General features: G+C 36.9%; 2 protein-coding genes across 3 annotated transcripts in view; one reads left to right on the top strand and one right to left on the bottom strand.

Annotated features, from left to right (window-relative positions):
• The first annotated feature begins 26 nt into the window (after window positions 1-26).
• LOC136988127 (neuronal membrane glycoprotein M6-a-like) lies at window positions 27-6,254 on the top strand. Of its 2 annotated transcripts, XM_067285952.1 has the most exons (8): window positions 27-158; window positions 260-374; window positions 4,761-4,917; window positions 4,978-5,137; window positions 5,204-5,357; window positions 5,434-5,519; window positions 5,583-5,648; window positions 5,720-6,254. In XM_067285952.1, the coding sequence occupies exons 2-8, from the start codon at window positions 371-373 to the stop codon at window positions 5,846-5,848; spliced, it is 756 nt and encodes a 251-aa protein (XP_067142053.1). In that variant the 5' UTR covers window positions 27-158; window positions 260-370; the 3' UTR covers window positions 5,849-6,254. The 2 variants fall into 2 exon arrangements, with proteins under 2 accessions (XP_067142053.1, XP_067142051.1); XM_067285950.1 differs by lacking the exon at window positions 27-158 and having other exon boundaries at window positions 235-374.
• Window positions 6,255-6,323: 69 nt separating this feature from the next.
• Window positions 6,324-13,624, bottom strand: part of LOC136988092 (serine/threonine-protein kinase PLK4-like) — a 57,184-nt gene continuing 49,883 nt past the window's right edge. The window contains exons 16-20 of the mRNA XM_067285896.1: window positions 12,562-12,650; window positions 9,350-9,452; window positions 9,054-9,278; window positions 8,879-8,985; window positions 6,324-6,446 (exon numbers count right to left, since the gene is read on the bottom strand). Of these exons, the coding sequence (XP_067141997.1) occupies window positions 6,329-6,446; window positions 8,879-8,985; window positions 9,054-9,278; window positions 9,350-9,452; window positions 12,562-12,650 (642 nt within the window). The 3' untranslated portion in view covers window positions 6,324-6,328. The remainder of the gene's footprint in view (window positions 6,447-8,878; window positions 8,986-9,053; window positions 9,279-9,349; window positions 9,453-12,561; window positions 12,651-13,624) is intronic.

Below are 13,624 nucleotides of genomic sequence, written 5' to 3'. Positions count from 1 at the left end.
CCGAAAGATGGCGCCACAAACATTTCGCAGAAACTTTCCTCTAAACTTTCGAAACTCGACGAAGTAAATTAACGACAAAAGCTGGGAATTCGATCGTATTAATGCCTTTTACGCAGTAACGGTTATTAATCGATTATAAGAAACGTTAAACGCGCAAGGTAAGTTTAAGCCAAAACCACCCTCCGATTGGCGGCCGCTGACGATGTTTACATTTACGTCATTGGATATCCGTTCCGCTTACCTGTCGAGTGGTTTACAGGTGCGGTCGGGGTGTTTACCTTCTCGATGGATGGCGTAGAGCGTTAACTCGTCGTTCTGGATAGTTACACTCCGAAGATCCGATCCGACGACAAGATATAGAGAGTCCATTATGGGTGAGTTCGAGTTTCATTTCCAAAAATCCCCCCTTTGTTCGATTAGATTGCCACTTAGTTTAGTGTTTCTGTTACTTTTTCGCCCCCTTCGCTACTCCGATTACTTTCTTCCTTTGCCATTCGGCACTAATCGTCAGAATATATTTAAATTGGGTGTTTTTGCCGAGCAATCGTGGAAAAAACGCGGCGAAGAATGGCCATTGGGCAGAAATTAAAGCACATTCATCTCGCGACGCAGTTATTTGTTAGCAAAGAATCAAAAGTTAAATATGTGTTTCTAAAAACACCGCAAATCAAATACCAATCCAAAAACACCGGTTCGTCTATCCGAAAGAACACCACTACAAGTCAAACTAATTATAATAATTAAAATTTCAAATTAGTCTACGAATAACAGACGAGTTCTTCGGTTTTTTTTTTTTTTTTGGTGTATTTTGGAAAGTGTTTTACGAACTTAATACACTAAGTGCTCCCGTTAATTTCCAATAAGAACTCCTATTAAGAACACCGCCGATTTCCGGTAACTTACAGGTTAACCGCACGTTTTTTTTTACAAGTGTCGTGACAGAACACCTTTGTTTAACTCTTGAACAAATTTAATTAAGTTGAGTGTCCTTTTTTCAATTTCAAACGTAACTTAAATTCTAAAAAAAGGCACTGAACTTAATTAAGTTACGTTTGAAATTCCATACGTCGGCTGGGATTTCTGTTACACAAAGAACGGGGACGTTAGAAAATTGATTTTGCCTTGGTAACTTCGTTTTTCAGAAAAACGAATGTTAAAAAAACCGGTTAACCCATCTAACAATGCGTAAATAATAATAAATAATAATAATAATAATCTATTGTTATCGCATTATACATTTCCTCACGTCGTGCCTCGCCGTTACAGTTGCGATGCCTCATACTATCGCAGCTGTTACGGTGTAAGGACCGACGCAAACCGCCCGGTTCCTGGATCCTTATTGTCAGCTTACCCCCTACCGGAACCCTAAAAATGGAGTAGAGAACGAGCTTTTTTTGAATCCGATTTCTTACAATGGGAACGAGTGTCTGTTTAAAGCGATACTGAACTTGCTGCACGCGCGGTCGAAGAACTTCGATTCCGTAGTGTGTTTTTGAACCAGTAAAGCACGGGAATAAATCCTGTACGTTGCCACCTTTATCTAATCTTAATTACTTAAACGTTCTTATCGTCGCCCAATCCATGAGTGAGACCAACTGCCTTGTTTTTTTTCAGGTTACTTTTCACCTTTAGAACCTCCTCCTCCTATTTTTAAACTGGTAAATAATTTTCTAAGTGTAATATCGTCGCAACGGCGTAACTTAAAGCGTAATAAATGCTAAAAGAAAACACTGGAGAATAGCAACTTCTAAAAACACGTGTCGAAGGAAATGCCTTTACACTTGGCAGGACTTATATCCGCACGCGATATGTTACGTATACGTGCACGCGCGCGTAACGTCCAAAGAAAGAAATTTCGTTAAGTAATCCGACGATTAAGCTTTTGTCCTCTTATAATGGATTACTTGCGTAAAAAACGAGGTTCAAATATTGTGAGAAGCCGGTGTTCGTTCGAGCCTAACACCGGAGAAAATGACTTTTCGGTGTTTTTTTGGATACGAGCCAATAACGCGCGATTGTTACGTTATCGAAAAATATGTCACTTGGCTATTAACCTTTCCCCCGTGCAATATTTACGCACCTAGACGGAGAGGAAATTTAAAAAATAGGGATTATTTCAAAAAATTGACGGAATTTATTGAATTTTGAAGCGTAACCACTATTTTTTTCCTGATCCGTAACTCGAGTACCAATCTCGATCACTTAAAGTAATTGTTCCGCAACGGTAGACTTAAACGTGAAGTTTTCGTGCGTCGGTCAGTGTGTCTGTACCACTCCTTTTAATTCGAAAATATGTCACGTCGAAAGCGGCATTAAAAAATAACGCGGGTAAAAAAAGGGGGAAGCGATTCATTTCTGTTTCTTCTCGTTTACGCGTCACGGAAGAACAGACGGGTCGGTGCTTCGTGACGGTCATCTAAACTGGAAGAAAAAAAAAGGTCATTTCCCAAACAACCATCCATAACAGGACCCCTCTTAAAGAACAGGATCCTGTAGCCAGTTGGGTAGGTGGAGAATGACGTCACGATCGAGTTACGCGGCCGTCGGACCCGCAACCTTATGTAATTTGTCACGTTGACGGGTCGCAAATTAGGGGCCTCCTGGAAGAAACTGCAATTCCCAACGTACAGAAAGGGGGTCGGAAGTTCGAGGTCGTCGTCACGTGCGAGCGGAAAAATGGCGTCGAGCCAAATTACCCGTTTGCAACCTTTGATCGAGTCGTGCATCTACTCTCCGATTACTTCGTGATAAGAGAGGGGACTCTGCAAATTCCTGAATTCTTTTCCGCCCCCACCCCCCGACAATCGTGCAGTCGTGTTATCGTCTCCCTTTGTCGTTAAGGGAAATCGAAATTTCCAAAAACACACGAAATTAATGGACCGACTTCTAAAAACACACTAATACAGAAGGTTAACACACAAGTGAGACTATTTTGCCGTGTTTTTCTACACTTGGGCTGGTGTTCTGTTTTTTTTTTTATTTAGAGGCTACCGATCCGTGAATGAAAGGAGGGTGGAGCGGTGCAGAAACCAGTTCGCTCCAATTGGTGGGTGTAGCGAAAAAGAAAGGTCGTTCTCGCTGGCCAAACACACACAACACACAAAAAAGCCTCTTTACCGTGCTCCTTTCTTCGCTTATCAAAAAAGACAAATGGTCTCCTCCGATCACGTGTCCTTAAAGTGTGTGGGGGGAAAACACGCGAAGGAACCTATTACCGAAGAAATATGTCACTTTTTGTGTGTATTAACGATGCCGGATGGAGTATAGACGGATTAGAAGTCGTAGATAAAGGATTTGGATTAACAGAACACGAGGGAATGCTCTAAATCTACATAATGCAATAATTAAACCACACACGTGCCCTATTTAAAGCGTGTAATTTCTAAAAATAGCAATTTAAAAAAAAACCTCTTCCTCTCGAAACAACTGTTCTACAACACTCGAACCGGTGTGATTTTTAAAAATAACACGGTAAAATTAATTTGCTAAACTTTCGTGTTTTATTCTTCCGACGCACATTTTTAGAAGAATGTATTCCTGTGTTAAGTCGTAGATAACCCTTATTTACAATCCATGGCGTACGGATAAGATTAGGGAATGACCTCCGTATTATTGACGATTGTTTCGAATTTTCAAATTCAAACGCTCGTGTCTCTGTCGTCGGTCGTGTCGTTTGTAGTGTACGCGCGACCGCGAAATTGCGTAATGGGGTTAGTTTTGCAGAATTTATTTTCTCAAAAAGTGGCGTCGGTGTCTTCCTGAAATCTCGTGTGACCCCGTTATCCTCGATACGGTCGCGAATTTTGCTAACCTTTAACCTACTCGTCTAACCTCATCAACCCGGGGAGGAACGTCCTAAATATAAATCAAATTAAAGCGCGTCGGGTCAAAACCGGCGCTCGTTCACCCCTCGACTTGTAAAAGTGTACAATAAGTTAAAGATGGAAGACATCGTCGGCAAACGAGTACGACTTTACACTCGGGTTTTTGATTTATTAATGCAAACGTCGATTCTACTTTACGAAACCGGAAATCGGTTAACCGGTCTCGAAAACCGGTTTGAATCGGGTGTAATTAATGTTTTATTAATTATTTTACTACGCTATTGATTAATACTAACAGAGATTCGCGTGTCACTCCGGCCAAACGGAAGTGGGTGTTTGTTATTTTAAAAATTTAAATGCCAGCAATGCGTGGAACTATTGCAAGAGTGGAGGATGGTAAATTGGTGCAGTGTAGGAACTGTAACATACCGGTAACCTACCGCCGATGTGGCATCGGTTACGCAGAACAGTCTTAAGTCTAAGATACTTTAGAGACACGCAAACGCCATGATGCTACTTGCTTTTGGTATGGTGTGGTACTTGCCACCAAAAGCACTTTTTACGCATTCCCTCCGGTTTACCTGACTCTAAACCGGTGCAGTTGTGTTCCTACGGTGGCAAGCTTTAATTTGAAATAGTTTGAACATTGGGGTAACCGGCGTGGCCCCGAACTTGACGTTGCCCCATTTCTACCATCGATATTTTCAAAAGAACAGTCTATATAAAAAACCAAATTAAGAACACTGTTTTTAAGTCAAAGGTGTCTAATTATATAAAAAATTTATGGATGTTGGAATCTCCTAAATTAAGCATGTAGCAATTTCTAATTGTTTGAATTTGTGGTGGTATGCATAACAAAACTAGACTAAACAAGTGTGAAAAGCTTTATGCAACATAAAATTGCAAATTAATCAAATTGTATTGAAAATTCCACAGGTAAATGTATGAAATGTCTACTGAGGGTGCCGTATGCCACTCTGATAGCCACCATCCTGTGCTGTGCCAGTGCCGGTGTCTTTATGGGAGCCCTTTACAAGATCATGTCTCTCTCGCTGCGGATGTTAGAGAGCCATTTCGCCTTTCACTTCAATTGGTAAGAATCTTTTGCCATTCTCTCGAGTCCACAAAATGTACTAACCGTACGAAATGTCAGGTTGAAGGACCTGCACATTGCCTTCATCGCCGCCGGTGCCGTGATGGGACTGATAAGTCTGGTCATGCTGATCGTGGGGATACTGGCCACGGGCTCCACCCGATCCAAAGTCTACAGAGGATGGAGGGCGAGGCTGGGAGGAAGAATTTCCTGCGCCGTGGTAAGTATACTTCTACCCCTTAGAGCAAAGCGGCATTCGGTTCTCATTCGGTCCGTCCCGATTCAGTTCATGGCCATCACTTATGTTCTGGAGCTGGCGTGGATCCTCATCGTGATCTGCATGGCAGTCGTGTCGTTTGTGTTCTACATACTGGCCCACCTGTGCAATAATTCGAAACCGGGTGAAGGCAACGACGGCGTTATAGATCTTTCCCAATTTAGTAAGTGTGCAGACTTGAAAAGCAAAAGATTCCCTAACTTACAGAAACGATTATCTAATAATTTACAATTTTTCAGATTTTCTTTTTCCAAAAGATACGAATGTCGACAAACTAAAATTCACCGAAGAAAATGGAGATCGGACCAAGCTCTGCATACATATGGTGAGTTTACCACAAAGAGCGTAGATCGTTATCGTCTTTATCGAAAATGTCACTTATTTTCAGGTGGAACCGTCACTGAAACTTGTCATTCTGTCTTTAATAGCTTCCATTTTAGTCGTTTTAAGTTTGGTAAGGATTTGAGTACTTTTTTAGATTTTTGCTTTGTAAATTATAATCTCGCCTTGATCGCCGTCTTACAGGTCCATTACTTAATGTGTCTGTCGGCCAACTACGCTCGCATTAAAGACCACGAGAAGCTGAGAGACCTGCAAGAATTACAATATCTTCAAGACACAGATCCCGGAACCATGCCTCGTGACAGGTTTTAGGACATAAGCCAAGAAATTTTTAAGAAGGGAAGGAGAGAACAGATACCTGCCAAATTGTAAATTTGCAGATACCAGGTCCGGTATTTTGTACGGACCCAGGCTAGGCTGTTTCTTCCCTGTCAAAGGGACGACTTCTTTTCTTAAAAATTTCTTGGCGACTCTCGATTGATCCGCAAAATGTGGCGGATGTTCCAAAGTCAGAATGTAATTTGGTGCATAAAGGGAACGATCGTACCAATCTGACAAAGTGCGCGCTCGGAATTATGCGTATTTGAATCGGTTACGTGCTTTGAATACGCACAAACTCTGCCGCAACCATATGGACTGGATTGTTGTATAATGTAAATGTACAAGTTTGTACAAAATTAGTAATTTTTCTTTAATTAAAATCAAATATTTTACTTTTCTAATGAGCAAAACACTCGGTAAAGAAATCTCACCGATCTCCAATCGTTTCCCGGTTTTTAAAGAATACTGGCATCAAGTAATTCCCGTGGTTCTCTGTTTCTTTCGGTCTTTCTGTGACTCTGCAATTACGGTCTGGGCCTGCCCCAATTTTTCCATCAAGTGAGACGGTAGCCGACTGTTCTGGAAATATCTGGATAAAAGGAAAAAATCAATTATTAGTGTAGAACCTGGATGTAAATACGTATAAAATTATCACTTTTTAAATCGTCGGAGGTGTTGTACTTACGATTTTAAGTGCGAAATGCAATTTTATCAGATATTTACAAAATAATGCATTGTAATTGTTAAATTTGAAAAAATAATTGTCTATTTTTAACTGTTTAACTTTAATTTGTTATCTAAGCAATTGCAAACTTAACGTATTGAACGTTAAATCGGCACATGCAGTATTTAGGGATTCGCCGCCCCCTTGTTTTGTTGAAAAAATAATTCTAAGAGCTTTGTAATTTCTATAAAATAACTGCAAATTTAAATTAATAATATGAGGGAGAGCCAAAAAGTCAGTTGCAAATGGCAAGAACTTTTTGTCAATAAATGATATTTAAATCTCATGGCACGTCAGTCATGAAAGATGTAGTGTCCAAATTCTTGCAAGAAACGAGTTCTTGCAGAAACTCGTTTCTTACAAGCAAAAAGGTGTAACCCCACTAAAATTTAATGCCAGTTGAAGGAAGTATGTGAGGAGAAAGCGATTGCACGACAATGCCACAGCAGGCATTGCAAAAATTCTACTGGAAAAAGTCAAATGGACCGTATGGGAACATCTTCCCTAAAGTCCTGCGATTTCTTTATGTTCGACCCCACGAAAAAGGACCTTTCAAATTGCCCATATGACTCCAAAGTGGGAGTGGTTATCATGTGTCGATGCCCCGCAACGATAAATGTTTAAGTAAACTTTGTAATTACATCAAAAAGTAGTGCTTGGATCGTACATTCACAAAAATAAAAATTTTTGCCCCATACGTTTTGTACTTTTATTTTTGGTACAAGTGCAACTTACTTTTTGACTTGCCCTCGTAATTTAAGTATCAACATTCTACTATGTGTTGTAAGTATTGTCGCTTTTATTTGGAGAAAATATTCCATCAACGATTAAAGTTTTCGTACAAATTTAAAATCCAAGAATTTTGATTTAATTTCTCTGATAACGTCAACGGACAAAGAGGAAATCAAATTTGTAACTGTTAATCTTAATTTAAGAATAAAATTTTGGTCTAAAAAAAAAAACTTGGCTTTTGTATTCTATTATGCCCAATTGATAAGAGAATCTGATATTTTAGCTGCAAAATGCCATTTCTAGTCAAGCAAAATAGCAAGTAGGTATATTCTGAAAATTGAGGACAAGAATTGATACCAAAGCTTGTCTTCCAACATCTACCATTTGATTTTGTCCATAATCAAAAGGTAGACAACTTTTGAAAAATTAATTACACTTTTATGTATGCAATAAACACGTCGACTATTTTGATTAATAATTGCAAAGGTGAAGTGCCAAAATAAAACCAAGTAAGTTGCTTAAAAATCCAATCACATTAAAGTTTTCTATAAAATTAGTCTTGTGAATTTGTTGTAAATTAAGTACAATGTAATCTGTATATTAAGGGTATTTTGTTATGCCAAAAATAAGCAGGTGTAATGAATGGAGTGTAGAGTTTTATTAAAATATAAAATATTTAAGTCTAGGCATTTATTTAATCGTTTAGACGGGCAGTGTCCAAACTATATCATCCGTCCCGCAAACATACTTGATGCAATACTTATAAACGACAGAAACAGGCTGACTTCTACTACATGCAAAAGATACAAAATATTTGTGGCCTGCCTGTTCACGCACGACTTGGCCCACCGTTTGAAAAGTTCAAGCACCACCACTTTATCTAAAGGAATCTTATCGGATGCACTTTATACAAATAATGACAGGAATCGGACAAATATTTACCCAGCAAAGAAATAACAAATGACAGGATCGCAAATATTGAATCATTCATATCTGTATTGCATATCATACATAGTTTTTTATCGGAAAATTATTGTATTAGATAAGAATTTATTTAAATTCTTTGTTTTTTGTATTTTGTAAAAAGTATGTTGTTTTGATGGCCTACCAATTAAACTTCTTAGGGATAACCGCAAATAAACAATACCATTTGCAGAACGATATGGATTACTCAAAGAAATTTATACAATCGCAGAGACTTGGTAATGCTTTGAGAGTGAAATTATAGAACACCATGACTTATTTTTGAGTATATAATTAAACTCTCTGATGAGAATTTAAGAAACAAGTTTCATCTTACAGAAAGTAGCATCAAATTTTGCATTCGTTATATAATATTCCCTAGAAAACCATTTAATTAGGCCGCAAAAGTTGGCGTTGTGTTTCGTTACCGAAAGCGATCACCTACGCTAAGAAACAATGATTTTAAGAACTGCAGCAACCATTTAAAATTGTGAAGTTTTGTATAGCAAAATTCAATTTTCCCTATTTTATCTTTATTCACATATTTAAAAATGGTTAAATGTTCTTTTTTAATCTGTTTATTTTGTATTATAAAATAGTACCTTTTACACTTCCCCGATAAGTCCACGTAATCCAGAGGGAATCCATCTTTCGGCAGTAGGAGACAGGATCTGTCGTTGAACTTCACCAGAACAGCTTTGCTCTTCAACTAAATATAAACAATTTAATTTTAAACTTTAGGATATAAATTGTCCCAAATAATTTGAACGAACTTACGGTGTAGAAGTGACCGATCTGCGGAACGTGCGTGCTGAAGATCACCGGGTCGGATTCGATCCCACCGAAAGCGTTTAGAGAACTCTGACTTTCTGGACTCACGATATTCTTGTCCCGTACACTCAGGACACGTGGTTTGCAAAATGGAGTGTTTCTGTCGGCTTTCTCCTTTTGTTTGTTTGTGTATTCTCCGGGAAGACTTGTGACGTTGGTGGAAGCTGGAACCTATTTTAAAATTTAATAATTTATTTGGTTTAAATCAAATAATACGCGTTAAATAGGAATAGTACACTTACGGATATTGCAAAAGAGTCTAATAAAGGCGAGTAAACAGTATCCTTGCAAGAAAGATTTTCTTTATTATCCATTCCCGTCGAATCATTCTGTGAAGATGACTTCCTGTAAATAATTTAAATTTTATAATTCTTCGTTCCGATAAAGCATTAAAATACTATGACAAACTATTGATGCTTCTTTAATTGGGCAAATTTTGCATTCTAATCATCTATGCTTAGCATAATCAAAATTTCTAAACAATAGACAATTTAAAGACATTAAAAAGATTGTTGTGTGATACAGTGTGAGTTGTCCAACAATCTCTGGTTGAATTCCAAACACACAGCTTGTGTGAAATCAACATCCAGAGACAATCCTGGGATAGAGGCAATTACAGTCATACCTCGATATATTTCTATCCTAAATAGTACCACACTTTAAATGTTCTTGAAACCATGTTTTTACTGTATATTGAGCATTGGACACAAGACCGCGTTATTTATCAAACACCTGGCTTTTCCCACCTTTATTAGTTGAGACAAGGTCTTATTTACAGGTACATTCACTCGTTTTGGGCATTTTGCCCCTCTTCAGTCAACTAATAAAAAATAATATATACGGTATCCTAATTCATACAATATACACTAATAAATTGTATAGAAATTATCTTGAGACGTACCGTTAATTCCTTGAACTCAAGGGTGCGCGTGTCAGCACAAGTTCGGAAGTCAATTTTACCGTGACAAACGTACAGAATCCATGTACAGCTGGTTACAATATAAAATTTTTAAAAAATATATAAACATACAAGCTTATTCTGCTATAAATTTCGGTGTATTAAACATATCCGATATTAGGTCTTACTTTTTGAAATGAACGCAACAAATCTCTTATCTTCTTACTGACGAACTTCATTTTAGTTCTGTCTTGATATAACACTAATCTAGGAACTTATTTTTTATGGTACATCACTCATTATTGTGCTGCTGTTTGTTAACTATTTGCATATTCAGTTGGTTGTGACCATCTGAATTTACATAATTATCTTCGTAGCCAAAAGTAGCCAAACTAATCCAATAATTGAAGAAAAACTAAAACAACTTAATGTAAAACCAGAGATCACTGATCTAATAGTTTTTGTACAGAAGTAATTATTTTGAAATAGAAGGAAACTATTACACCCAGAATGAAGGTATCAGTATGGGATCAGTCGTGGGGCCTAAACTTGCTGAAATAGTAATGATTGCTATAGATGAAATGATTATTAAAATGAAGTTCGTCAATAAGAAGATAAGAGATTTGTTGCGTTCATTTCAAAAAGTAAGACCTAATATTGGATATGTTTAATACACCGAAATTTATAGCAGAATAAGCTTGTATGTTTATATATTTTTTAAAAATTTTATATTGTAACCAGCTGTACATGGATTCTGTACGTTTGTCACGGTAAAATTGACTTCCGAACTTGTGCTGACACGCGCACCCTTGAGTTCAAGGAATTAACGGTACGTCTCAAGATAATTTCTATACAATTTATTAGTGTATATTGTATGAATTAGGATACCGTATATATTATTTTCTATTAGTTGACTGAAGAGGGGCAAAGTGCCTGAAACGAGTGAATGTACCCGTAAATAAGACCTTGTCTCAACTAATAAAGGTGGGAAAAGCCAGGTGTTTGATAAATAACACGGTCTTGTGTTCAATGCTCAGTACCACACTTGTAAAGCACTGAGGAAAACTCAAATAGTAAATAGAGAACCCTCCCACAAATTACTAAATGCATGCTTTCTCGTTGCAAATGACATTGAACATAATGCAATTTGACAATAACGATAAACTCTCGACTTGAGCTCATGCATCCACCTTGTAATTATACACAATTGTTCCGATTTAATGTACTTCAATTTAGCACCACACTCAATTTAGTGCCCATTTCAAAACAAATATTTGTGCTAAGTCGAGGGACTTTAGAGAGAATAGTTAATTATTTCCCATCTAAATTTTTGCAGTAATGTTTGCATTTTTCTAGCAATGTGTGAAATGCATTGTCGTGAAGCAGAGACACTCCTTTAGTGAACAAACCCCATTGACAGTTTTGAATAACATGCTGTAGTTTTTTCAATATTTTGCAATACTTGTCAGGATTGATTCTTTTCTGCTTGAAGAAGAAAATCAATCAAAAGAATATCTTTCTGGTCCCAATTTTTTTAGGTTTTGTCAGAGAATAAGCATGATGCATTTAAGATGTCCAGTTGTTTTCAGGAACATGGTGGGTGAGCTATGTCTCGTCTCCTGTCACTAACCGAGCCAAAAATTCGTCCCCTTCTCTATCTAGTGCTTCAAAAATAGCCAAGAGATGGCATTTGTTTCTGCTTGTGTTTTGGTTCAAGCATTCCCCAAACCCATCTTGCATAAATCTTTGTTAGTGAAGTTGAATAGTGATAATTTCATAAAGGATAGACTGAGAAGCAATATGAAATGTCTTTCCTATGAATGAACTTGATGTACTGTACACATTCAAAAAATGGATACTTATTATCAGTTTGACTCATTTATTATTATTCTTGGAAATTTTTTAAATTAAAAATGTTACAAAAGTCTTCCACAAGTTTTTAACCTGTCGATGATGGCAGACAGTTTGCTGTAGAATGTTTTTCTCCCTTTCTTGAATAGTCAATACCACTTACATGCATTTACTTCATTTGTTAGTACCTTTCCCATATGCCTCAATAAACAAAACAAGAGATTTTGGCAAGTCAAATTTCTTTGCAGGCAAAAATATATTGCCGAATGCAACTCGCAATTGGCAGGATAGTAATTTACATGCTTCTCTATAAAGAGTTGAGAAAGAGTGTTCATGGCATACTGAAGTCCAGAACTGTCTAGAATAGCAAACAGTCTAAAAAATGTTTTCTGCCTCAAAATGGCTCCAGTCAATGACCTGTATATATATGTTACGTACAAATGATTCTTGTTTTAAATGCATCCCTTACACTTATCTGTTAATCCCTTCAAAAATATTTTTTATCGTTTCTGGTATTAAACTAATTTCACTGTCATAATTATAAAGCATTGACTATTTTATATGCACTGTACAACAATAAGAAAGTGTTCATGTATTTGGGATAGAAACCCAACAATTTTCCAAACACTTATCAAAATTGTAAAATGTGACTATTTTTCCCAAAATTAAAAAATAAATAGCGATTTATAGAAATAAAGTACGTACCTTCCGACAATTATGGGAAAACAGGAGAAGCCCTTTAAGTCTTCCAGCGCTTGAAGCGTGGCCTCGAGATCTCTACAGTACCGATGACACTAAAAAATGAGAAATTAAAAATTTACATTCTAGCCTATAGTAGTTCTGTACGAAGTTTAAAAATAAAAATATGTGATTGTAACTATTCAATACTTATGAGTTTGTACATGCTAAGTCTCAGTTTACTGTGTTGCATCATTGCATACAGTCAATTTTGAAGTTGTCTTCCTCGTGCCATATAAAGCAGTAATCAGTTATTAAATTTTTATCATTGGAAGGTTTTAGATCTGTGACAACTTATATAAATTCAAAATTCTTTGAGATAATCAGAGTATAGCAGAAACAACAATCTTTTTCTTGTGTTGCGATAAGGAAACAACAACAAAAAAACTCAAAACAACAGGTTATTTCAACCCTCCTTACAGCCTGGAAAAGGCACCAGCAAACTTCTGATCATTTCCAAAATTAAACATGATGTCAAATGACTCTTTTGACATTACCTTCGATGCCAAAGTTCATGGGGAAATCAGATTGAAGAAAAACAACAAAGCTTTTTGCACAAAATGCAAAATTAGATCGAATATTTAGAAAAATGTCTCACTCTAAATGGTGATTGTATACAATTAAAATAAACAAGTTTTACTACGTATTTTCTTAGCAGAAGATTGCTGTTGAGAACAAATCATACAGGAACACTTTCAGTGGAAAAAGGTTGGTTTATTGATAGGAAAGGCTACGCATTTCGGGCTTAATGTCCCTCTTCAGTCCTATTATAATAGATTTATCAGCAAAATTATTACATAGTTACAGATTTACCGATTGTATTGAAATATTTAGGATATGCGTACAAAGGTTTATACAATAAAACATAATTATCTGAGATTATAGTGACAGTTAGGACAACACCACTCATGAGAAAACAGGTGAAAAAAGGGGAGGAAAGTGGAGCTTTCCTCCCCTTTTTTCACCTGTATAGGAGTAGAACTAAAATACTTTTAGTTCTACCCCTACACATACTAGAACAGTATAACAA

The sequence above is a fragment of the Centruroides vittatus genome, unplaced genomic scaffold, assembly GCF_030686945.1.
Source record: "Centruroides vittatus isolate TY-2023 unplaced genomic scaffold, ASM3068694v2 scaffold_3046, whole genome shotgun sequence".
NCBI classification, from domain to species: Eukaryota; Metazoa; Arthropoda; class Arachnida; order Scorpiones; family Buthidae; genus Centruroides; species Centruroides vittatus.
Note: the sequence above shows the minus strand (reverse complement) of the source record. Positions and strands in the feature narration are given on the sequence as shown.